The 27,443-nt window shown below is 40.4% G+C and overlaps 2 protein-coding genes across 2 annotated transcripts in view; both read right to left on the bottom strand.

Moving 5' to 3' along the window:
* Positions 1 to 23,611, bottom strand: part of TIC21 (translocon at inner membrane of chloroplasts 21) — an 87,196-nt gene extending 63,585 nt beyond the window's left edge. The window contains exon 1 of the mRNA XM_087693400.1: positions 23,183 to 23,611. Coding sequence (XP_087549526.1) covers positions 23,183 to 23,527 — 345 coding nt within the window. The 5' untranslated portion in view covers positions 23,528 to 23,611. The remainder of the gene's footprint in view (positions 1 to 23,182) is intronic.
* Positions 23,612 to 25,680: 2,069 nt separating this feature from the next.
* LOC148026132 (uncharacterized) overlaps positions 25,681 to 27,443 on the bottom strand; it is a 416,526-nt gene continuing 414,763 nt past the window's right edge. The window contains exon 7 of the transcript XR_015693190.1: positions 25,681 to 25,781. The gene's annotated coding sequence lies outside the window, so the exon portion shown is untranslated. The remainder of the gene's footprint in view (positions 25,782 to 27,443) is intronic.

Genomic DNA, 27,443 nt, shown 5'->3' on the forward strand with positions numbered 1-27,443 from the left:
GAAAAATATGTTTGTGAACTGCCCAAAGGAATGAGGAATTTCTGCATTAAATCCACTATGTCTAGCATGTCTCAGCTCATAGAGATTGCTAATACAGCAGCCGATGCTTTGCTATGGGAAGGATTTGGGCTTCCTAGAGAGTGGAAAGAAGCTGAATAAGAAATTGTTTTAAGGCTAAGAAAAGGGGCAGATCTGAAAATCAGCATGAAAAGAGCCCAAAACAACAAAGAAAGGGCTCGGAAACATTGGCACAACATAAGGAATTGATGGTTGCAAATAAATGTTTTATTTGTGAATAGAAGGGTCACATTGCAAGGGACTGTCCCAATAGGCAACAAGCTAAAAAATCAAAAAATCAAGGAGATTCTAAAGGAAATAAGTCCAAAACATCAGTAGGATTGGTGCCCGATGTTGTTGTTGGGATGCAATGGAAATGCGAGTCAAAAATGGAGCACGAGCAATGTTGAGTGTGAGAGTGAGAGAGTCCCAAGATGAGTGTACCAGCTCATCACGATATACAAAGAATAAAATGTATTTATATGTTAGGGTACAAATAAGGATGTGTTCACACAAGTATAAGTTTATACACACAGAGATTAAGGGACTTTACACCTGAAGGGACTTTACACCAAACAACCTCCCACATAAACGCCCAAAGTGGTACCTTTAAGCTAGCCAACTCCCACTAATCTGATACAATGCTTATGCTAAGACTTTACAAGACTCTTAGTGAAAACATCTACAAGGTTATCTTGGGTTTTAACCTTAGTCAGTGTGACAAGACCATCATCCAGGACCTGTCAAATGAAGTGGTACCGAGCATCTATGTGTTTGGTACGTGCATGAAAGATGCCATTCTTAGCTAGACACATGGCACTTTGGCTATCACAACCAAGCATTGGAGTACGTGAAGAGAGACCAAAATCCTTGACCAAGTGGCCAAGCCAAATAGCTTCCTTAGAAGCTTTTGTGGCTGAAATATATTCAACCTCTATAGTACTCACCGCCACAATTTTCTGCAACCTTGAACACCAAGAAATAGCCCCACCATCCAAAGTAAAGACATACCCATTGGTAGATTTTCTAGTGTCGAGATCTCAGGCCATGCCCGAATCACAAAATCCTTGCAAGTCTAGTGTACCCTTTCCATAGCATATACACTTTTCTTGAGTATCTTTTAAGTATCTAAAGATACATTTTATTGCTTTCCAATGTGGCTTACCAAGGTTAGACATGAATCTACTAGCTCCCATTACATGAGCAATGTCAGAGCGAGTTGCAACCATGGTATACATCAAAGAACCACAAGCCGATGCAAAAGGTATGCCCTTCATAGCACTAGCAACTGCATCATCCTTTGGACAATCACCTTTGCTAAGCTTTGTATGTAGCGGTAAAAGCACACCAAGAGGCTTAGCATCAACCACATTAGATCTGTCAAGTACTTTGCTAATGTACTTGTCCTATGAGAGAAACAACAAGTGCTGCTCTCTTTCTCTTTTAATGCACATGCTCAAAATGTGTTCAGTTGCCCCCAGTTTTTTCATTGAGAAGGCTAAACTCAGGTACCTTCCAAGAGTATTCAAAGTACTCTTATGCTTTCCTGCAATCAGAATGTCATCCACATATAAGACCAGCACAATGAGACCTCCATCATCAACATTTTTAGCGTATAAGCAATGATCCGCACGACTGCATTTAAATCCATGGCTGAGCATGAAGGTATCAAACTTTTTATACTGCTGTCTAGGGGCTTGTTTCAGTCCATATAAGCTACATTTCAGCTTACAAACCAAATGCTCTTTCCCCAAAATAGTAAAGCCTTCGGGTTATTTCATGTACAGCTCTTCATCCAAGTCACCATGAGGAAAAGCAGTCTTCACATCCATCTGATCCAACTCAAAACCCAAGGATGCAGTGAGAGCAAACAAAACACAGAGCGTAGTCATCTTCACCACTGGTGAAAAAACCTCCTGGAAATCTATGACTTCCTTCTATGTATAGCCCTTAGCAACCAATCGTGCCTTGTATTTGGGCTTCCCATCAATGCATTTCACCTTGAAAACCCATCTGTTAGGGATAGCTTTCATATCCTTGGGCAAAGGTACAAGCTCCCATGTGTTATTTGCATACAGAGACTTCATCTCTTCCTGCATAGCAAGCTCCCACTTTCTCTTGTTTTCACACGACTATGCCTCTCTAAATGTCAAACACTAGCCTTCATCAGTCAATAAAATGCAATCCAAAGATGGCTGAAGCCTCTGCAGCTGCCTTCTGACGCGTGTAGACCTATTTATGCAATGATCTGTATCGTTAGGGAATGGGCCTACATTCTCAGGTATGTACACACCATCACATGGTGGCTGATTTTTAGCATTTTCTTGCTATTGTAACCTATTTTCAGCATGTTCTTCTTGCTGTCCTATTCCATCTTATGCATCTATTTGCTATCCATTATCTTCCAGGTGTAGCACAATAGGTTGCTACTCATTTTCAACATCAGAAGGAATAGAATCATCAGCTAATGGTTGCTGAATGGCTGGCAGTTCATGCTGAAATTTGACCTTCTTTTTGTCAAGGTCACCCTGTGTAACATTTTTCAGCAACTTTTCCTCATTAAATACTACGTCTCGGCTGCATACTATCTTTCTACCTTGAGGAAGCCAAACTCTATAACCCATCTCTTCCTCATCTCCATATCCCATGAAGATGCCCTTGATGGATTTCATGTCTAGTTTAGTCCTCTGATCTACAAGAATATGCACAAAGGCATCATAACAAAGACATGCAAATGGTCATATGAAGCAAGTTTGCCAGACCAAACCTCTTCAAGAATGCCATTTTTCAATGCATGATTGGGAGAGCAATTGGCCCTCTCCCCAGAATTGCCGTAGGAGATTAGCTGTGGGAAGCATGCATCTGACTCTCTCACAAAGTATGCAATTATATATTTCAACCATGCCATTTGATGCAGGATTGTAAGGAGCTATCAACTCCCTCTTAATGCCATGCATCTCCCAAAACTTTTTGAACTCATTAGAGGCATACTTGCCCCCATTATCTATTCTAATAGCTTTTAACTTAAGCCCTTTCTATATGGTAACAAAAGCATGAAACCTTTTTGAAGGCATCCAACACTTTATTTTTGCTCTTTAACACATACACCCATGACTTTTTATTGAAATCATCAATAAAAGTGACAAAGTATCGTGCATCCCCATATGAAATAGCTAGCATAGTGTACACATCAAAGTGCACTAAATCAAGAACAGCAATCAATGTTTTCGAGCTAGTGATTGTTTGATGAGCAAGCGGCAATAGAACAAAAAATATTGTGTGGAAGATTTTTGTGCATGAGGGAGAAGCACAGGTTTTGAGGGTGGGTGGTGAGGCTAGCAAGAGTTTTTTATCAAGAGGAAGAGCGCCAGTAGCCCTAGTGTAACCAGCCTTCCTTCCGTGGATTGGTGGAAAATCCCTTATTACAACTTGATTACAGCAGCAAACAATTACTGCAAATCTGAAAATATAAATTTACCTACTAATCTTGGACAATGCACACCCGATTGGCCCCAAAATTGACGCTCCGTTCGGTATTTCTTTAGCTTTATTGAGAAGAAGTTGATTTACAATGGGATTCTCCCAATCCCTTTCGGTATTCCAACTCCCCTTGCTGTTCAAAATCACCAGCAAGTCTTTAATCTAATTTGCCCCTTGATTCAAGCAATCAATTGGCCTTCACCCGCTTTGATGGAGATGGAAAATACCCCAAATTCAATTATTTATTGGTCCCTCCACTTGAATAGGCTAAAGACACCTTCAGCCCTGTTGAATCCAAGTCTTGGAGCTTCCAATTTCTTGCACGCTTCCTGGGGCTGCTGCTAAATCCTAATTTCTGTTGCAAATTAAGGTTCACAAGAGAGAAATCTGAAATTTCTCAACCTCCAAGGATCCAAATGCTGAGATCTTCGGAGCAAGGCTGTGAAATGGCTGGGAGATGAGAGGGAAAGCTGTAAAGAGAGAAAATTCACAGTTCTGTCGTGAAGAATGACTGAAAATCAATCAAATGCGGCTACTACCCTGCCACAACAACATGTAGATGCAAAGAACTGAAGAAAATCAGTCATTTACTGCTGCTGCCCTGTCTCAATAGCCTATAGATGCTGTCATATGCTATTGATTGGTCTTCTTCTGCCCCTAGTTGCCTTAGAAGGTCCTCCAATGGCTGCAAATCAGATCAGCAACCTCTCCTCCCTCTCTATTGCAAGCTAAATACACTCAAAATGCCTCTCTAGCCTCTATAGACGTTTTCAGTCTTGCATGGGCATTTTTAACAAGTGGCAGCCTTCCCAAATAGTTTTTCCAACATTAGCCATAATTAAATACCAATTTTCAATCTTTAAATATTGAAAATTAATCTAATAATTATTTCGATGCCTAGAAAAATAATCTAACTCGCCAATAATTAAATTGGCTAAGCATCTTCCATTCCCAAGTGTCTCTACGCCATCTTTGACCATCAAATGGGCGTTAGGTACCATTAAACGCCACTTCTCTAGTGTAACTAACTGACACTTATGGCCAAATGAATGACCTGGGCCAACAACTGACACTGGATACCACCAAGTACATGTAAATACATGTGCGGCATAACTTATAGCAACTTTTGTCTTTGACATCCCGTGATTTCCTCAAGTCCTGGGCTCGTAAACTTACTTTAACCCCAATTACACCTCACATGTGCAACATTTACCTAATCATGTGATTAAAAATTAATCCACATGTTAAATGAGGTTTCAAAAATACATGTCCTCATGACAGCCCCCCCCCTTGAAATCCTTGCAATTGTTCTCGATTGCCCTGCCAAATGCATCAAAAGCAAAGTACTACGCTAGAATTTCCATAGGTCATCATAGTCTAACCATTCCATATGCCTAACATATGCTGAAAATTATCAGCCAACATAGCATAACATAAGACTCACAAAGAATCTCAAAAACATTGCAAGATTATCATGGGACATGTCTATTTCTCATGAGCTTAACTCATCTAGCAAAACCAAACTATAGCATAGCATAACCAAGCATAAACTATGGCTAAAACATCAATGGCATCATAACATATGCTGTTGTCCATAGAACTAGATGTAAACCATTGAAAACTGAGAATAATTTGATCATAAACTGATCGCGTGCTGATCTGAGAACTGACCACAAAGTGCTGCAAATGTGATCCTAAACTGATCATAAACTCATTGCAAAAACTAACTAGCAATCAGTACAAAATTTGATGCACAACTGATCCAAAAAGTGACCATAAACAGTTCTCAAGCTGATCAAAAACTGAGCTGAAACCGATCAAAATTTTTGTCTCAAAATTAAGGTAAAATTCATGCTAAAATGATCATAAGCTGATGTAAAAGTATAGTTCCAATGCCCGGATGAAACTCATACTCATCTGCATACATCTCACAGTGACTAGTACACTAAGTAGTGACCTCATGGTAAATATACTGTCAGCACAGTACCTTTGATGCATGCTGAATACATTCGAGATCCACTACATACGAGAGATATCCATAACTAGAGGAGCAGAGGTGCTACCTCCCCCTTGGGCATCAGGCAATACTCTGGATCCTTGCTCTGCTGAACCTGACGGAGCCCAAACTAAAGTCGGCTCTAACTGAAAGGAATCTAGGTAAAGCTATAACAACTGAGAACGGTCTACCAAGTCATCCTCTTCCATCCATTTGGCATCCATTGGTGAATAATTTTGAAATTTCACCAAGTATCCCCTGGAAACTTTACCTTTAACCTTTCTTTCCTTATGTGCCAAAATCTGCTCAAGCACCGAAATCTTATCCAACTCCTCAACCTCAAGCTGAATTTCAGCAGACATATCCTCTGGCACATCACTATGAAAAGATTTCAGCAAGCTCACATGAAAGGCATTGTGTATCTGCCAATGTGGAGGCAATTTCAGCGTATAGCATACATCACTGATACTCTCCAATACTTACAACAGGAACAGATTTCCCTTTCAATTTTACATCGAATAAACTTTGCCTCTATAGAAGAGGGTCACAATCATATCGTGAGTATCAATCACTGCATGCACACAATGACACCAAGGCATACCAAGCAAGACATCACATCCTTCCAATGGAGCAATAAAAAACTCTTCGTTGTCCACATAACTTTGAATGTGCAAACGAAGCATTCCAATGATAGGAGTGACCAACTCTGCATGTCCCTTACATGCCATACCAATCTCACCCATGGGCCCCATCTCATCCTCTCTAATGCCTAAACGGGCTGCCATATCAAGAGATGAAATTTTACCATGCCCCTCGATCAAGAAAAATCAATACATGTTTATCTCTAATTTTGCCCCGTCCTACAAAGTTCAGTACTATCCTGATTAGGCTAATCTATCACTACATTAAGCACTAAACCAGTAGTGGTTTTGCCTTTCTTTCAAGAAAGTGGCTGCCTTTCGAATCTTTGAGGACTCCATGAAGTTTCCCCCTGAATAGGCTGCATCACACTCCTGAATGAAAGTCAAAGCTTTCAATCTATCTTATACACCGCTGAAGAACTCAAACTTCACTCCTTTTCCACCCTCATCATAGTCTTTTGCTGCCCCTTTGGGTGTCAAGTTGTCATACATTGGCTGCTGCAAAAAGGGTGCATTTGCTGAATTTACATCAAAACCGACGCCAAACGGAGCATTTGCATGACCAACATTCATTCCTTGAGCCCCATAAACATTCGGGGGTGCAAATACAGTACCAAACATGCTACTTCGTGCCCCAAGCATCAAGCCAATGCTGCCATACATAGGGTTTTGCATATTTCCAGCCATACCCGAATGCATTGGACCTTGCACTCCATGCATTGGTTGCTACATACCATTTGGATTTGTGCCATACATTCCTGTATGTGGTCCTTGTCCAACCATAGCATGAAAAATCGTGCTTCCACCAAAATATCCTGGCTGCCCCATCATAGCATGCACGCTTGGTTGTCCAAAATCCATTGGATTGGCACTTCCCTGATGGCCTTGCATTTGCATTCCTTGCCCCGTAGGTACCAACTGCTTTATTTCATTAGCATCTTTGGGAGCTTCAAACGAAGGCTTTGGCATTATCTTCGGTGCATCTTGCTATCCCGAAGTGTAGAAGACATCTTCTTCTTCTTGCCTCTACTGTCCTTCTTTGGAGCATTCAAAAATTGGGTAAATTGACGATCCTTTGCCAATTCAACAAAGAGATTTGTTGCTGTCCTCATCCGATTCTTGAACTAGTCATCAAATTCCTCTTCACTTTGCTGTTTATCAGCCTCCTTATGCCCTAAAGGCCGTACATCTTGCCCAACAACAACATTTTCAGCTTGTTGTCCATGGTCTGAGCCTTGTCCAAGGTCAAGCATTGCATTTCCTTCATTCCCATGTCAACCTTCATATTGAGAGGTATCATCACTGCTTGAGTCCATCTCACTGAATGAAGACATATTGCTGTAATTTCTCAACTGAGAGTAAAAATCAACACTAGCACAAAGCTTTGGCTTGCAATCACGTGCCTCGGGCCCACCAAATCAAAGGATTAAGTGGAATCCCGGCAATGGAACCATGTAACTAGCTTTCCTTCCGTGGATGGGTGGTAAATCCTTGATTACAACTTAATTACAGTGGCAAACAATTAATGCAAATCTGAAAATACAAATTTACCTACTGATCTTGGACAATGCACACCCGATTGTTCCCAAAATTGGCGCTTCTTTTGGTATTTCTTTAGCTTTATTGAGAAGAAGTTGATTTACAACGGGATTCTCCCAATCCCTTTTGGTATTCCAACTCCCCTTGCTATTCAAAATCACCAGCAAGTCTTTAATCCGATTTGTCCCTTGATTCGAGCAATCAATTGACCTTCACCCGCTTTGATGGAGATGGAAAATGCCCCAAATTCAATTATTTGCTCGTCCCTCCACTTGAATAGGCTAAAAACAGCTTCAATCCTGTTGAATCCAAATATTGGAGCTTCCAATTTCTTGCACGCTTCCCAAAGCTACTGCTAAACGCTAATTTATGAAGTAAATTAGGGTTTACAACAAAGAAATTTGCAATTTCTCAACCTCCAAGGATCCAAATGCTGAGACCTTCGGAGCAAGGCTGTGAAATGGTTGGGAGATGAGAGAGAAAGCTATAGAGAAAGATAATTCAGAGTTTCGTCGAGAAGAATGACTGAAAATCGGTCAAATGCAACAGCTTCCTTGCCACGACAACTTATAGATGCAAAGAATTGAAGAAAATCAATCATTTACTGCTATTGCCCTATCTCAATAGCCTGTAGATGTTGTCATCTGCTATTGATTGGTCTTCTCTTGCCCGTGGCTACCTCTCAAAAGATCCTCCAATGGCTGCAAATCAGACCAACAATATCTCCTCCCTCTCTCTTGCATGCTAAATACACTAAAAATGCCTCTCTCTAGCCTCTATAGACGTTTTTCAATTCTACATGGACATCTTTGACAGGTGACAACCTTCCCAAATGGTTTTTCCAATATTAGCTATAATTAAATATTGATTTTCAGTCTTTAAATATTGAAAATTAATCTAATAATTATTTCGGTGCCCAAAAAAATAATTTGATTAGCCAATAATTAAATTGGGTAAGAATCTTCCATTCCTGAGTGTCTCTACGCCATCTTTGACTATCAAATGGGCATTAGGTACCATTAAATGACACTTCTCTAGTGTCACCAACTGACACTTATGGCCAAATGAATGACCTAGGCCAACAATTGGCACCAGATACCACCAAGTACTTGTGCGGCATAGCTTATAGCAAGTTTTGCGTTTGACATCCTGTGATTTCCTCAGGTCCTGAGCTCGTAAATTTACTTTAACCCCAGTTACACCTCACATGTGCAACATTTATTTAACCATGTGATTAAAAATTAATCCACATGTTAAGTAAGATTTCAAAAATACATGTCCTCATGACACCTAGGGTGATGGTTCTATCCAAGAAGGAGAAAATTACCGTTTGATGAGATTACAAGGGAGATTAGAGAGATGTGAAGGCTGATACTCGTGCAATTGTGGATTCACAATGGAATATAATCAAGCAAGAGGGCATGATGAATAATAAGTTTGATCTTATGAGTGTGATGATAGCAACGAGTTAGAGATCAATGGCGAAAATTTCATCCTAACCATTTTCTTTATCATAATCCATGGCATACAATTGTACAGGTTCGAACTATATATGCATTCATGGGTTCTTAACGACACCAGAGTAATAAGGAGATTTCACATGTTTTCCATATATGCAATCATTACAAAAGTCAAGACCAAAGCCTTTTACATCAAATCTCCCTAAAGAGAAAAGAACTTAAAGGCCTTTTTGGCTCATATGGCCAAGTCTTTTGTACCAAAGTTCCATCTATGAATGAACTTTAGCCACAGCCAAGAACTTGCAAGGTAATGCTTTACAATGCAAATAGTACAAAGTCCCCTTTTTGCTACCCTTAATATTAGTATAGAGCCCTTGTGAACCTTCCAAGATCCACCACCAAAGGTAGTAAAATATCCTCTTGCATTAAGTTACCCAACTAACAATAAACTTTTCTTTATGCTAGGTACATATCTAACATCCTGTAAAATCAGCTCTTGGCCATTTTCAAGGGCCAAGTTGTTACCAGATATGTCAACTCATGTGTGAGTTTGTGCATGATTTAGATATTTTAGGCATTTTTATAGACTCAGCATTTATTGTTGGCCAACCTAATCATTTTGAGAACATATTCTTGTCCTATATATTCAGGCTCCCCCTCAATCAATCACTCATCTGCCATCACACGTGTGGAGACTCTATGGAGAGAGGAGCCAATACCGGTGCCCACGCAACCAATGACTCACCTCACTGTTGTATGCAACTATCTCGTGTTGGATATATGGATTCCATTTTCCGAGCATACGTCTGAGTTCTCATTTGTATTATGTTCTTTAGTGTTCTTTCTTTCCCGTTCTCTTTTGTCTTGTGTTTCAGCAATTTATTATAGGTGATGTTTACGGTTTCATTACTGCTTCACTTTTAACACAAGTGAATAGTACCTACATCCTCCATCTCACATGCATAGTTGTTGGCCAGGTAAACCTTGCCTAGGCAATCTACAATGTATTCTGAAAATGACTCCAAAGGAAGAGTAACATGAAAAGAGGCACAGTTGTCCGCTATCTATGATTGGGACAGCCCATCATGACTTTCAATTACCTCATTTTTTGTGATGTGCATATCACCTGATGCTGCCATAATATCTACACTATTGCATGATGTTGCAACAAGTATCTCTTTAATGTCAGGCCGCTCTTCAATGACCACACTAGATGCAACATTTGCCTTTGCAACATCTTTTGAGGAGAGTTGTCATCATCTTTCTTGTCATCCTTCTTTTTCTTTCCTTGTTGTTTCTTTCTTTCTTGCTTTTTCTTGAAGTACCGACAATCAAGCTTTTTATGCCCTTTATGCCCACACTGATAGCAAGTAACATCCTGTTGTTTGCCCTTGCTTTTACTTCTAATTTTGCCTTTGTTTCCCACATTACCCCTCTTCTCTGACCTACCCCTAAGATGATAAGCTGAACCATTATTTTCTCCACTAGACTTTCTTCCGACCTCCTCATTGAGAATAGAGCCCCTAACACCATGAAGAGTTAAAGCAAGGTTGTTGCTTAGTGAAACAACCAAAGACTCCCACCTATCAAGCAAAGTCATCAATAAGAAAATAGTTTTCAGTTTATCATTGAAGGGCCGCAAACTAAAGTCATGCAACTGACTCAAAATCCCTGTGAAAGCACTCAAATGCTCAAATGTTGACTTAGACTCATCCAACTCCATGTTCACCAGCTTGTGCATGAGGTGCACTTGATTCGCTAGAGTTGTATTTTCATAAATGTCCATTAACTTTTTCCATATGGCATAAGCCGTATCAAGATGCTTAATGTCTGTGAGTAAATCATCAGATAGCCATTCTAACGTATGTAATGGCCTTCTTGTTGAGTCGAGCCCAATCCTCATTTGTCATAGCTACAGACTTGGTTTCCAAGAGAGTATCATCACAGTCCTTGAGAAGTAATATGCCTTGTATCCTATCCTTCCACAGACCAAAGCCAGTGCCATCAAACCTCTTGATTTCAAGAAGGATTAGTGTCATTGTTGCTAGAAGCATTAGTGGCCATTATTCAGCAAAGTGCCAAGTAGCAATGCTGTATTTTATGACACTAAATAACAGGCTGAATATTCAGGTAATTTCAGCCCAAAATTTCAGGAAATAAGAGCAAGATTTGATCCAAATAGATGTACAACAGTAGAAAGAATGACTTTCATCAATATAACTGAGATTTCGGCATACATTCCATGCATACACCACTACAAAGTGACTCCCACTTCAGCAATATCACCAAAAATACATTTGCAACAATTCCCGATCTGCAAATGTATATTCAGCAATACATCAACTCAATAGGAGCTGCCTAACATGTGTACTGCATACATATGTGCCCAAAAGCACTTCTGATACCCAAAGAAAAAAACTCTGCAATTTTTCCAAAATCTCACAAGTAGGAGATAACAAACTCGAATTACACTGCTTACAGCACCAAGATTGCTTCAACAATGTCCCCAAAGTGCATTTCACACATCGATTTTGCCAAAATTCACAAATTTCAGCAAAAGCCCCAAAATTTCACTGGTCAATCTGCCCCAATTGCATTAATACATGTTCCCGAGAGCATAAAACAGGCAAATTTAGTAAAATTTTGCAAAAGCCCCAAATTTTTTGGGTCCAAATGTGCATCAATGTCAATAAATTCAGCTCAACTAAGCAAAAATTCACTGATACATGAAAAGCCCCAAATTTTTCAAGGCCAACGTGTACAATTTCTGCAATTTTCGGGTCCAATGTCACTGTTATGCATGAACAACATCAAATCTAGGAAAAGCCCCAAATTTTAGGCACAAATTTGCAAACTGTGCTTACACGTGCAAACTAGGGCTTTAGTAGATGTGCCAAGTCAGTGAGTCACTGAAAAAAAAAAGAGGAAAGGTCAAGCTAATAGTTGACCAGCTATCACATGCTGCCGCCTGGTCTCCGTCAACTGTGGAGTGCTGCCACCTGCCGTCGCCTGGGTCCACACTATCCATCAAGTCACGAATAATGGACGCCTGCTGCCACATTGGCCAGAGTTGACTCCTACCTGACTCACCTTGTCACCACTATCGCCTGCCTACCGCTTGAACACGATAACTACAACTTGGTCAAAACTAACTGCCACCTAGTCAAAACGAATACCTATTGTCCCTTGACTGACTCAAAAGTGACGACCTAACTCCTTCGTGCATGTACACTAAACTGACTTGCACTGTCCTCGAGAACCGCACACTTTTGCCGCAGCTCTAATATCGATTTTTTGGGATGAGTGCACAATGAGAATGCGAGTCAAAAATGGAGCAAGAGCAGTGTTGAGTGTGAGAGTGAGAGAATCCCAAGATGAGTATACCAGCTCGTCGTGGTACACAAAGAATAAAATATAGTTATATGTTAGGATACAAATAACGGTGTATTCACACCCATATAAGTTTACACACACGGAGATTAAGGGACTTTACACCCAATAGTTGTTAGTGATCAGCCCAATGATGATGTTACTGAGTTGTGCAGAGCATGGGAAAAAATTAGGGACCAACATGCATTGATTTTCTTTGATAATGGTGCATGAGCCAACTTCATCTCTATAGACATGGCAGCCCGTCTAAGCATCAAAGAGGATGAGATGGGACCATAGTTACCTGGAATGGGGAATGGGAGCAAGAACAAGACCCCCTGGAACAAGGGGAACATCCAAGGTGGGGGAATGGGAACGGGGGGAACGGCACGTCTTAACTGCCCCAAATATGCCCTACATGACCAAGTTGCCCCAAAGAATGTCCCTCTAATTGCCCCAATACCCCTCAATGCTCCAAATTGACCCGAATGTCCCAAATTGACTCGATTATCCCCATAGCTCCAAATTGCTCTAAATTGCCCCAATTATTCTAGTTTCCCTTGAAATTAGATAATATAAATTGATGATTACCTTGGAATTGAGAATAGGCTGAAATTTGATTATGATTTGCAAGAGTTCATAATGTATCAAATTTGAACTTTGCATGGACTCCAATTTGGCTTGTGGGTTGTCTTGACACTTTGAATATTCAATGAGAGAGAGAGAGAGAGAGAGAGAGAGATTAGTGTATGCGCATTAAGGCGATGGAGATGGGTGAACATGTGGTAGGAGTGTGATACAAGCAAAAAGAAAAAAGGTGGAAAATTTTAAATTTTTTGTCAACAGGCCTGGAACAGCCGTTCTAAACAGGGAACGGCAAGGGGAACGGCAAGGAAAGGTAGGGAACGGCCTTGGAAACGGCAAGGAATGTTCCCTGGCCGTTTCACCTCCTCCAAGGGTTTGAAACGCATTAAACTGTTCCTACAAGCCAGAACACCCGTTCCTTGTTTCTATGGATAGGACCCATGGGGAATGTTTGAATGACATGTAAAGGCCATGTAGAGCCTATCATACCACTCATTGAAAAGCTTTGGTTGCATATACAAGGATATGTGGACAACAAAGAATTCTTCATTGCTCCATTCAAGGATTGTGATGTATTTCTTGGTATGCCATGGTGTCACCATATACATGCAATGATTGATTCTCGTGCGAAAAAGATCACTATTCAACATAAGGAAGAGGCACTCATACTTCATGTAAAGTTTAAAGGTAAATTAGACCCTATTGTATCTACAGCTGCCATTTCTAAAGTAATGAAAAATCATCTTTCAACATACTTGGTTTTTACTAAGGATAAACATGATAGTGAGAATGTTGGAAACATGTCTAAGTTAGAGAAGGATCACATGTCATTTCTGAAAATGTATGTTGATTGCTTCTCTCAGGCACTCCCAAGGCAGCTACCGCCTGAAAGACCAAAAGATCATGGCATAGATCTTATCCCTGGAAGTAGCCCACCTAATAAGCCACCCTACGAAGTCCGTGCAGCCCAACAAGAGATTATGAGTCAGGTGAATGAGCTGTTAGAAAAAGGGCTGATTCAACCCAGCTCATCTCCCTTTTGTTCTCCGATGCTTTTGGTGCAAAAAAGAATGGATCGCATCTTCAAGTCACATAGAGGATTTGTGGCCACTTTCTTTGATGACATAAATGTATATTCAAAGAATAAGGCAAAGCATAAAAGGCACTTGGACATTGTGTCCAATGAACTGCATGAGTATAGGCTGGTTATCAATGACAAGAAAAGTGAATTCTTTTTGCATGAAATCAACTTTTTGAGACATATTATATCTGCTGATAGTATTCACATGGACCCTACAAAGGTTGAGGCAATACAATCATGGCCACCTTTGAGAAATGTACATGAGATTTGCAACCTCTTGGGTTTATGTTCTTACTACAGGAAGTATGTACACAAGTCTTCTGAAATTGCATCTCTATTGCATGCTTTGCAAAAGAAGGATGTGTCATTTAGATAGACAGCATTGGAAATTTCAGCATTTGAAATGTTGAAGAACAAGATGACTTTAAATCCTGTGCTTGTGTTGCCAGATCTAAGGAAGTCATTCGTAATTCAATGTGATGCATGTGCTAACAGCATTGGGACTGTTCTTACGCAGAATGGCTAAGTTGTGGCTCATGAGAACCGAATTCTCCACGATGCAGAAAAGAATTTGCAAGTCTATGAGAAAGAGCTCTTGGTTGTAATTCATGCACTTTGTACGTGGAAACACTATGTGTTGGCGGTTGATTTTACAATGCAAACAGACCATCAAGCTTTGAGGTACTTTTTGATCCAAACAAAGTTGTCAAAGAAGCATATGAGATTGGTAAATTCTCTCTCTACATTTCATTTTTAGATTGTGCATATTGACGGTAAAAAGAATGTTGTGACTCATGCACTGTCATGTAAGCCACAAATTTCAGCCATCAACATGGTTTCTCACACTGAGTTGGATGCCATGAAAGAGCAATATGTTGTTGATTTGGACTTTGGTAATGTTTATGATCAGCTTTGCAATGGCTAGAGGCATGAGCACTTTGTGCTAAGAGATGGATTTTTAATAATCCATGGATGACTATGTGTCACAAAGCAGTTGAGGCCCAGAGTTATCACTGAAAGTCATGCTCCTCCATATGCAGGACACAAAGGTATTGATACCAGGGCCAAGGCAATGGAGCATTCCTTTTATTGGCCAGCTTTGAGACATGATGTAGAATAATTTGTCAAGACATGCATCGTATGTCAAAAGGTGAAGCATGATAGACAAAGATGTTGGGCTTATTGCAACCCTTGCCTATTCCAAATAGACCTTGGCAAAGCATTGCAATGCACTTTATTTTTTAGCTTCCTAGGATACCTATAGGAAATGATGGGATATGGACTATCATTTGCAAGTTTAGCAAACAAGCACATTTCATTCCGGTGAGTTTAAAAATAAAGGCTCATCATATGGCACAATTGTTTATGTAACAGATCTTTAAGTATCATGGTATGCCAAAGTCAACCGTTAGTGATCGAGCTCGGATGACCAGTTTATTTTGGAAGGGGTTGTTTGAGAATATGGATACCATGTTGAAATTCTCATTATCCTTCCATCCGCACATAGATGATCAATCTGAGGAAGCAAATTCCACAATGTTAGATCTTTTGATGTGCTATGTTTCAGACCACAAGACACGATGAGAGCAATATTTACCCTTGGTTGAGTTTGCTTACAACAACACATTGCATACTTTCATGTCAATTTGTTAATGTGCCAGAGAATACGTCTACTAAAATTCAACCTGAGATTGAGGAGCTGGATGAGACTTTCGTACCCAAGCAAAATTTCGCACATAAGAAAAGAAAGGTCAAAGCTAAAGTTTCTAGAAGATGCTTAGTGAAATTTCAAAAGTATTCACTAATGGATAAAAAATGGATGGAGAAGGATGACTTGGTAAACCACCCTTAGTTGTTGCAGCTTTACCTAGATGCTTTTTAATCAAAGTGCATCCGAGATATTGTGCTGACAGTATGTTTGCCATGATGTCACTACTTAGTATACTAGTCATTGTGAGGTGTATGCAAAATGAGTATGAGTTTCACCCGAGCACTGGAACTATACTTTTGCATTAGATTATGATCAATTTGGCATGCATTTTGCCTCAATTTTGAAACAAAAATTATGATCAGTTTCAACTCAGTTTATGGTCAATTTTGGGATCAGTTTTTGCATTAATTGTTGGTTAATTTTTGCAATGAGTTTGTGATCAATTTGGGGGTCACATTTGCAACAGTTTGTACTCAATTCTCTCATCAGCAAGAGATCAGATTATACTCGGTTTTCAATGATTCACAACAAGTTCCATGAACAATAGCATGTTAGTAAATGCCATTGATAGTTTTAGCCATGGTTTATGCTAAATTGATGCTTTTCTATGGTTGATAGTCAACCATGAGTCATGGATGCATCCAATGAGTTTCTAGCAACAGTTCTAGACTGATTTTCAATTTTATGTTATGTACATGTTGGCTGGAAATTTCCAACAAGTTTGGGGCATGTAGCATGGTTGGACAATAGTGCGCAATGTTGTGACCATGATGCCTTATGGAAATTCCTGTGCAATATGCTTTTCCTTTGGCACAATGCAGTGCAATCAAGGACGATTGTAGGAATTTCAAGGGGGAGGTCTATCACAAGGACATTAAATTTTGAGATGCTCTAATCTTGCTAATAACATTTGATTAAGTTATTAATCAAATTTGCAAGGTTGTTTAAGCACATGTGATGCACATGGCATATATTCCATAGTAACAAGCCAAGGGCCCTGAGGATGCAGTGGGTATCAAAGGCAAAAATTGTGATAAGTTATGCCAACTGGATTGGGGCAGTGCTTTGGCCAATGAGTGTCGGTGATGATACTAGGGACTAGCATTAATTAACTAATTAATGGCAAGCTAAGGGTCAACGGAGATTGACGACCACTCCATGTTGCAAATGGCCTAGCCAATTTAATTATCCATGGCCATATTTAATTTTGGGCAAGGTTAGAAGTGCTGAAATTAATTTTTAAAATTAATTAAATGGTTGGATAATGCTAATAAATGGGTTTAGAAGGCTGCCACTTGGCAAGAATGCCCATCCAAACTGAGAAAACGTTTTTGGGGGACTGACCATTTAGTTAGTTTACAACTTTTGGGGAAGGGGGGAAGAGAGAGAGAGAGAGAGAGAGAGAGAGAGAGCTATAGGTCCATTTTTTGATTAGAGGACAGCCTTTGATGCAGAAGACAACCATCTGAGGGCGTCAACAGACAAGGGACAACAAGAAGTCACCTTCCAAGGGCTGGCAACAGCATTACGATTAGGTGACAGCATCTTGGAGGCGTCTGGCAATAGGTGGCTGCATTAAATGCAGACTAGAGCAGGCCGCAAGCAGAACTTAGGGTTTTCTTGCAAAGAAAATCAAATTTCTCTCTCATCTTGTGTTTCTGTCACCTTCTCCAACCCATTCTCTAAAAATCTCAGCATTTCTCAAAAATTTTGAGTAAATCTCAGCCAAATTTGGTGGACAGCAGAGAGATCTCTGCTGTAAACCCTAAATTTCTGCAAAAATTAGGATTTGACAGCCACCTCCGGACCTGTGCCAATTGGTGAAGACATTGTATATTGAATTCAATACCTGAAATTTGTGTAATTGTCAAGGAATTCAAATGCCAGCCCATTCATTGTAATTTGGGACAACATTTGGCCAATTGGTGGTTTCTTTTGTGCAAGTCCTAGGTGAAAAATCAAGGGGCAATTGGCCCAAATTGATTGTTGATTGTTGCTACAATAGAGAGGATTTTTGTAACAGCAAAGGAGATTGTGAATCTCAACTTGTACTCATTCCATTAGCAATCAAGTTAAAGAAATACCGAAAGGGGTGCCAGTTTTGGGGCCAACAGGGTGTCCAATGTCCAAGATTATTAAAGTAATTTGTACATTTCAAGTTATAATCATTTGTTGATTGCTGTAATTTAGTGATTAATCAAGGAATTACCTCCCTTTCGAAGAAGAAAGGCTAGTTTCAACGTCTTTACGATTACAAGGGAGGCTTCCATCCCAGTATGGTGGTTCCAATGAGGCGCTTATAACTTCAAAGAGGGGTGACAGGGAGAAGAGGTCAAAGGCCCACGGCTATCACTGTGTAAGAAGAAACATTTGCACAAGGATTGCAAGCAATTAGCGGCTTCACTAAAACACAAGCAGAGCAGCAAGATATGGACTCCTCCACCAAGTCATCTGCCGCCTCTAACTCTGACTCTAACTCTGAGTCGGATCATGGCCAAGTCTAAGGCATGGAAAGGGTCATCTTCTTCAGATCACAAGAAGAGCTTGGCAACCCCTCCTTTTGCTTTAGTGCAAGTGATGCGGTCATCCCTCATGACTCTCCAGTGCTGAAGAGGGAGTGTGAGAGGGGGGTGAGATGGGCCACGTGAGCCTCATCTATATAGGTATATAGGTGCATAGATTCCAAAGAGGGACTTCCCTAACACATTGTCAAGTTTCTTGGGGTTGGGATTGACATCCAAGTTCATGATAGGTTGTTTCTTGATAAAGAGCGGAATTGACTCCTCATCTAAGCTCACATGAGGGAACACTTTGGTGATCTCGGCCAAAGGCGGAGAATCCATGTTTATGTATGCCCAGGCCCCGTAGGCATTTTCAACCGGCTGCTCATGTATGCTACTACGAGGCATTGATGACAAACAAAGAGGTGTTATGATTATTCTCAATTTTCAAGTTTTGGTATGATCGACATCAACAATCAAGTTCTCTCCAAGGCTGCTTGGTGATGGCTTGATCACCGACTACTTGGGTATCCATGGTCCTATTCTAGTGGTCTTTGTTGTATCGTCTATGATAAGTCGTTATCATTGTATTGTATCAGATTACCCATGATCTGAGAGAGGGTGTTAGTGGTCTAGTCAACTCATGTGTGAGTCTGGGCTATACTAGGAATTACTCAGTATATTAGACATTTTTAGTGGTCAGTATGATTATTTTGGCATTTGTTATTGGCTGACCAGTATTAAATGTTGGCTGGCCTATTGTCATTTATGGCATTCTTTTGGCCTATTAGGTTGTTCCTCCACACTCTATCATTCATCCTTCGACGTCCAATGCATCCCCTATGGAATTGTGAAGGTTTCAACATATTTAAACTATCATAAAATGCAGTTGTTGCCCCTAGTGACACTAGGGTTAAGGTTTCAATTAGGGTTTCTTATGATGATTAAGCCATTTAGGGTTAGATTTTACTATTAAAAGACACTTTGTGCATACCTAGCACACAAATGTGGCATTATTCATTGTGGTTGCCTTGAGCATTGTACTCCTTCAATCATTAACACATTGCATCTCATTTTGTGATTGAGTATCAATGTGCATCGATTAATTCATTTATTATCTTTCAAGATTAATCAATTAATCACGCAATTACTCCACACGTAGGCCAACAACTCTCTTTGTAATCACATGAATTTTCTCATCACCTGACTTTCATTCCGAACCCTAACGCCCTCTTTGATATGCTCGATCATGCATGCAAGGACTACTTATACTTGACCAATTTTACATTTTTAGATTAGTATTTGTTCCTTAAGCACTCACACTTTATCTCTTTCTATTCACAACTACCACTAATACTCCCAAAGAAATGGATGTAGAAACTAAGACTAGTACCTAGATGAAAAACTCGGTAAACTCTACATTTAGTAATAATTCAAATGTGATCGAACTAATAAACAAAACTATGATTGAACCAACATGTCATTGATGGTATTGTAATTGGGAAGGTGAAACCTTGTCAAATACAATTTACTATGGCCAAGAGTCAACAAGCTCTTCTGACAAGAAGACTAACCTATCAAAAGTAGAGCAACAATGGAAGCATAGACAAGTGCTGAAATAAATTGTTGAACACAAGACAGAAGAACACTGCAAAAGAAGAGAACTCAAAGATGTGCTCAGGAAATGAAATTCATATACCAAACATGAGACAGTCGTGTACAATAGTAAGTCACTAACTGCGTGGACACTGACACCAGCTCCTTTCTCCAATTGAAAGTCCACCTGAAGAATGATGATGACTATATCAGTTAGGAGAAGGAGGAGCTCACTCAATAAATAGGCACAAAATAAGCCATAACTAGCAACTGGTCAGCCAGCATTTACTAGCACAAAACGCCAAAAACCACATGAAGTGTCCACAATAGAAATGCCCAAAATCCTAACAAATGTGCCCAGCCCATTAGGCATGCATAAACTCACACATGAGCTAACAATCTTGCTAACACCCTCTCTCAAGTCATGGGTGATCTAATACAATACAATCATAATGAAATGGAAGCCTCTCCTATAAGCAAAAAAATCCCTCATGCTCAAGCAACATGAAGGACGTGTGAAGCTCACAGGTGTAGAGGATGTCTGCACCCTCAAAGCATTTGCCACTCCATCAAACTCTAGAGTAAAAATGACTGAATGGTATCCTTAGACTCAAACTTCATCCACTAAAGCTGCCCATAAAAGGTCACTACACGCATGGTGAAACATGCCTCAAACAACATCTAAAGCCTCAGTCGTACTTCAGGAGAGGTCCTACAAGAGGTAACCACCAGTAAAACCTCTTTAGAAATACATCAAAGAAGAGTAGAATGGGCACGCGCATCATCCGAATCCCATGGAAGTACAACTTCCTCACGGTTATCCTCATCAAAATCTTCGAGGATAGAAAAAGGATGCTAAGGCCAATGAATAGCTCCGCATACAATGTACCAAATCCGCTTCAACACAAACCAAGCTTTCATCACAGCACTCCATGTAAGATATTCAAGTCCATGTAACTTATCATTTGTGGAAGTGCACAAAGGAGGCATCTAGAGAGGAAAGGAAAAGATAAGAGAAGAGAAGGTAGACAAAGAGAGAAGACAACCCGCCAAAGCATAGACTTCACAAAAAGAGAGTTCACACACAATATTCACAAGCTGGTCACAAAAAATCAACTACAAAAATTTGAAACCAACCAACAAACATTGTCAATAGATTGCACAGAGTAACCGGCATTAAATACAGTAGATCTGCAGTAAATGCAGCAAACGGGGAAAACACAAGTAGCTGGTGCAAAAACACAGCCTTCAAAGGATGAGAGACAGGGCGATGGCGCAAGGCAGCAATTGCCAAATCAGCAAGAGGTAGAGTCAACCTGAAATCGGTAGAAAAGCAAGCAACAAGAACCTAGATCCTACCACCTAATACATGTCAAAAGTAGTGCAGCAATGGTGCTGAAATAAATTGTTGAACACAAGATAGAAGAGAATGAAAACAAAAGAACACTGCAGAAGAAGAGAACTCAAAGATGTGCTCGGAAAATGGAATCCATATACCAAACACTAGACAATTGCATACAACAATGAGTCACTAGCTACGTGGGCACTAGCACCGGCTCCTTCTCTCCAACAAGAAGTCCACCTCAAGAATGATGATGACTGTATAACCGAGAAGGAGAAGGAGCCCAATAAATAGGCACAAAATAAGCCATAAGCAACAGCTGGTCTGCCAACACTAAATGCTAGCTAACTAGCACAAAATGCCAAAAACCACATGAAATGCCCACAATAAAAATGCCTAAAATCCTAACAAATGTACCCAGCCCATCAGGTATGCACGGACTCACACATGAGCTAACAATCCTACTAACATGACCACCATTGACACCAACTGGCATCCTTTCACCCTTGCTTAGCTTTAAAGACCATTGGCCCTCCATACTTGGACAAGATTTGTTGTGAAGGTACCTAGTGCCACCTCAAATTGGTATCCTATTTACACTAGATCCTAGGACTCTACAATTTTTCATAACCCATCACATGGCAATACAACACTAACACTAATGCCACTCTACTTGCAACAAAAAGCCTCTCAATATATTTGGGTTCAACTTAAGTTGGTCTAATTTCTACAATTTAAAACTCGCAACTAGAAAAAATAGTTGCACAAGGACCAAAAAAAACCATGAAAATCGATTTGATACCATCAAGTTCCTCACATGGCATCCCTAACCGTTCATCAAACTTTTATCAACACCTTTGATTTCTAATAAGGCCTTTTGAGCTAAACAACGTCCATCACCTTCACAAAATCTCTACTCGCACATCCTTGCTTTGACAAATGAGGACATTGAGAATAGCCTTGCAGTTGGATGTTAAAACACAAAACACGAGCAACCTTGGAGCATACTGTGGTGCAACTATAGTGATTTATCCATGGCATCCTAAGACTTAATATCAACTAGCTGTGCCACATAATTATGCATATGATTCATGCAAAGCTATGGAAACTCAGTGCAGCTAATTAGTTTAGTAATAGCGATATAAAATCTTACTTTTCAATCTCACATTTAGCCATGCAAACACTTGAGGGAATATTGCAAGGCACAAAGGCAACAACCAAAGCAGCAAATCATTGTCCAAGGGACAAAACGTATGATTTCGTGTTTGTGGAAAAAGCACAAGATAAAAACAAATCTAATGACGTCAAGTGACCAATGGGGAAGGCATCTAGTCCTAATGTGAGTAAATAGGGGGGGGGGAGAATGTGCTAGCGTTGAATCTCTGAAAGTGGTGATTGATGCATGCGGTGGAAACACAGGTGCCCGCCTCCCACACCACTTCCCCCCGCGGGGGAAAACAGCCAGTTCAAAATACCCAACCAAAAAAAAAAAAAAAAAAAAAGGCCTTCCACAGTAGTCTTAACAGACATATGCCTCTTCATAAAAACACAAGCTTAGAAGGATCTTGCACGAAAAACTAAAGCAAAAACCAGTTCAGCTTTCAAATTTCCTCCTCAATGTAGGATGATTGATGCGTGCATTGTTCAGATGCTAAAATACCTCTTCAATGTAGAAGGGAAAGATGGTGTCCAATAAAAATATCTCCTAAACTCTTCTCTCGACAACAAGAAACTAAATAGGCACATAATGCGTGATACGTAATGTCGTGCAGATGATAGCCGAATTCCAGACTGAGAACATTGCAGCAGTGGGAGGGGATCTACCTTTTCGCGCTTGGCGAGCTCGGATGGATCTTCGGCCTCATTTTGCAGAGGGCTGTAATTGTAGGAGGCTGCAGAAGCAACGATTGTGGGGCGCCACGAGAGCTCGTCCGACAGGACGAAGAAATTCCTCGGCAATACAGCGAGCTGTGGGGCAAGCAGTCGGGCAACAGAAGGAGGACTGCAGGGAGAAGAGAAGCAGGGGAAGGACGAGGAGGAGGAGGGGGCGGTGGTGGAGATGGTGATGGTGGTGGTGTGGGCAGGAGCAGCTCTCCTGCGAGGGGACAGGCCCCGCGATGGCCGGACAGCAGGGCTCCAGAAGCCCCGCGCTTGCGAGAGCAAATGCATGTTTGCCAACGCCGCACACGACCGACGCCCAAACCTTTGTATCCTTGTTTTCTTTGCCTGCTTTTTGCTGTTTTTCAAAAACTCAGGTATATATATGCACACTTTAGCAAACACTATGTCCTCGGTATGGTCTTCTATATGCTTTGAACAATCCACAGGGATCCTCTCTCTCTCAACAAGCTTCTTCTCACATAATCGAACAAACAATACGATAATTGCCACCGCTGTTGAATCCATTCGTCAATAATTTTTGTATCCTGACAACTATTGCACTCATATAGACTAGTAGCACTTTTGATTTCTATGGGTTGATTCACAACATTGCAACTCTGGAGGAGTGCATATGGATTTATGTTGCTTGTGATTAGGTTGCTTTGCATCATAGTCGGCTCTAGGTATTTTGATCATGTTTCTCTATTTCGCTTGGAAAGCATTAAGTTATGGGCATAATGAATACTATTTTTTCCAATGTTGATGCTATCTTCTAGTGCTTTCCCATGGTCCTTCACGTACAGTGAATTTGTCTCATTCAATGCAATATCATATAGCCACTTCTCCACATTTCAATGATCTGCCATGCTTTTCATTTCAAGCACTTTGTTAAGCATGAAATGTTGTTCAGGGACACTTGTATTACTTGCAAGGGTGTTTGGGGTGCCTCGATTATACATTTCCATATAAACCTTTCTTATGGCCTCGCATTTGAGCTTATTGTGTTTAAGTTTTCATCCATGCTTAGAATTCATTATTGTGTGTTATTCATGCATATTGTGTATTAATATCGATGCTATGATGTTGGTGTGGTAACGATCGTGTCCTTTTGATTACATTCATTGTCAGCTTATAATGATGCAGGGAATATTATGCTCGCTACAGTAACTTTATGGCAGTGATATTGTTTATTTCTATACTACAAACCTAGTTTTTCTTTTATTTGATGTCACATATATCCTCTGAACAAACATAGTGTACTTTTGGATGCCTTTATGGGCAGTAATTGTCATTTCCTTTGAACCCACGAAGTTGTTAGTTATTGTGAATGATCGATATTGTAATTTTTCCCCTTTACTATTACTTCCTTACGACGATAATGCTAGACCTTTAAAGATTATTGTCGTGTTGTGTCTTGATATTGTGACTATGTTTGAGCCATACAAACAACAATAATGTGGCTAGTTTCAAGTGTTGCAATCATATTGTCTTTTGTGGCTGCTTGCCAATGTATGCCTTAATAGAGGTGCTCTATCTTGCAAAGGTTTTCGTTGCCCTCGATTTACAATTTAGGGTGTTGATTGCCTTATTGCTTGTAGAATGGAGAAGAACACCTCCTCCTTCCGCTCACATGCATTCTCCACTTTTTGGGCCATTGCACCATGACAACCCAACGAAGATTGTCAATTGACACAAATGTCACAACTAGACTCGCAAATGTTGGACATGGGTCTTTATAATGAAGTGATCCTTGATTCTCAAACCTATTCCCCCCTAATCTTGCCTTACGGCAATACTTTTCACTTACCTATACATGCATCTCATCATAAGATACAAGCAGCATACCGACGTTCAAAGTGACGGAAATGTTCATTTAAAAAATTGCCCCTGTCATCGCTAAAAGCGTCGATATAGGTGTCTACAAATTTGTTGGAGATAGCATCGCTATTTGAGACATAAATAGCAACGTGTGTAGTAAATTAGTGACGTGCGCAAAGCAATTACATATTGGATACACAATCATCATTGAGACATGCGCAAAAACTACTTAAAACCACAAGACTGATAATTCATGAAATAAGTACAAGGCTGGTGATGACAACTCGTGAAATTACATGAAACCATGGAGAGAAAAGCCAAAATAAACATGAAAATCTATTTGTAAATATCATAAAGTGCGATTTTATACAAATGATAATAAGTATATCTAAGGATTGCTATATAGGAGAGGCCTACATATATTACAGGACCAAAAACGAAGATGATGTACACTTCACAAATCCAACCGTGTGCTATAGATCCTTGCCATCTGAAAGCTCATCCCAACGCAAAGGAGTATCAAACAAACTCTGCAAAATGAACAACCAAACATTAGTCCACTATACATAATGTATCATTAAAAAAAACTAGTGACTACCGACAAGAAAGAGGATTGACTTACTGGGTCGCTGCATACGTACAATCTATCGATAAGTGTAGTGAGACCGTGTCTCTCTGCATATTGAGTCTCCAAACTTGTGGGATTGCGGTTTGTGATGGAGTGCTGCAAAGAAAATAGAATAGCATTGTTAGAAATAAGATTGTTAGTAAAAGTGATATTCCAAATAAGAAAGCAAGAAGAACCAAAAGAAAACTTACAAAGTCCTCCAAATAAGTCCTATAGCTGCCACTCCCCAAATGATGCACAACTCCAATTGTGCCCTCTCTGCCGCCTCACGCTATTGCCACCATCGTTCTACAGAATTTGTGGCTTCCTCCCTAACTCTCCGCCAATTCTCCTCTATGCCTAGCCACTCCTCGAGCTTTGAGGCATCACTCTTGATTACCTTGCGTGTGTCTGATCATCTATATGGCATGTATGCATGCATACACTCCATCATCCACCCAGTAGTGGAAAACCTCTCTGCCACCATAGGTACCAAAAAACTCCACATGCAAAGATGCCACTACATAGTTATTACTCCCCTCCGGTATATTCTTCCCAATGGTCCAAAACGTTGTGCCTAAATACTTGCTGATACAACTCTCTCATGCAAGACATCACCCTCCTCCCCTCATCATTCATGATTATAGCACATATATTGTCATCTACGAGATATCCATACCTTATTGGGGTATGTCTAAAGTGTGTTTTCTCCCACATGCAACCATGCTCCTGGGAATAACCAAGAGACCCATGTATGTCAGGTGTACCTGCAAGGGTAATATCTCTCAGAGTAGCACCCATAGAGATGCCACATGTGGGGACAACTGAGTGAAACTCGAAGTCACGGGAGTAAATGTCCCTATAGGTGTGACAATCCTAGATATGACAAGTATCCACCAGATCGACGAGACAAAGACACTACATCGGTGCCTCCACAACACCCACCTGACCCACCCTCTCTGGAAGCAGTACGAGAGTGAGAAGTAGCAACCCTCTCTGGAACTGACCCCGGGCTCATAGTATCCATCTCTCCGCAACACCCCTGAGAACCGCTCCCTCCATCTGGGGCTAGTTTAGAGCCTTGATCTCATCTATTGGAAGTCGAAGCATCAGAGTGTGTCGAAATAGACCTCATAAAATAGCCTAATGATGTACATGATAGCTCCTAGGCCGCCATATCTCTAAATCGGGCCATTTGATCTAGAGACATATGTGTGAATATCTCCTACAACTCCTCATTAGTCATCCCTCGACTCGTCATGCTCTCTAGGTATTGTCAAAGATAATCTATACAAACAGAAAATGATATTACCATAATCAATATAAGGTTTTAGGTAAAGCACGACAATATAACTTTGAAAAAAAAGGGATGTCAATTAAAATGCATATATTAAAGTACCCTTCAAAGTGAATCATCAACGAATTGAGCAAATGGATAAAAATATGACCCGGTATATGGCCCCTGGCAATCTCATGGCAAAGCTCGACATATATTAGAAGGTTTGTAGATAGGTTACCACCAAAAGAGGAGTCCACTTCACTCTCGAAAAATTCTTGGCCTCCTGTCTCTTTGTCTACATCACCCGTGCATGTCTCCTCTGTATGCTCCAAGCCCTCTTTGCCCTCCACACTTCACAATATTGAGCCCTCCACCTACATAATCTCCTCATCTACACTGGAAACATTGCTTCCATCATACACTTGCGCACTCTAAGGAGTTGACGACACAACATACCACTATCAAGATTGTCTGGGATTTAGATAGAATATTACATGTTC

This window comes from Lygodium microphyllum, chromosome 14 (genome assembly GCF_053477565.2).
Source record: "Lygodium microphyllum isolate KBCC chromosome 14, Lygodium_microphyllum_v1.1.10, whole genome shotgun sequence".
Taxonomy (NCBI): Eukaryota; Viridiplantae; Streptophyta; class Polypodiopsida; order Schizaeales; family Lygodiaceae; genus Lygodium; species Lygodium microphyllum.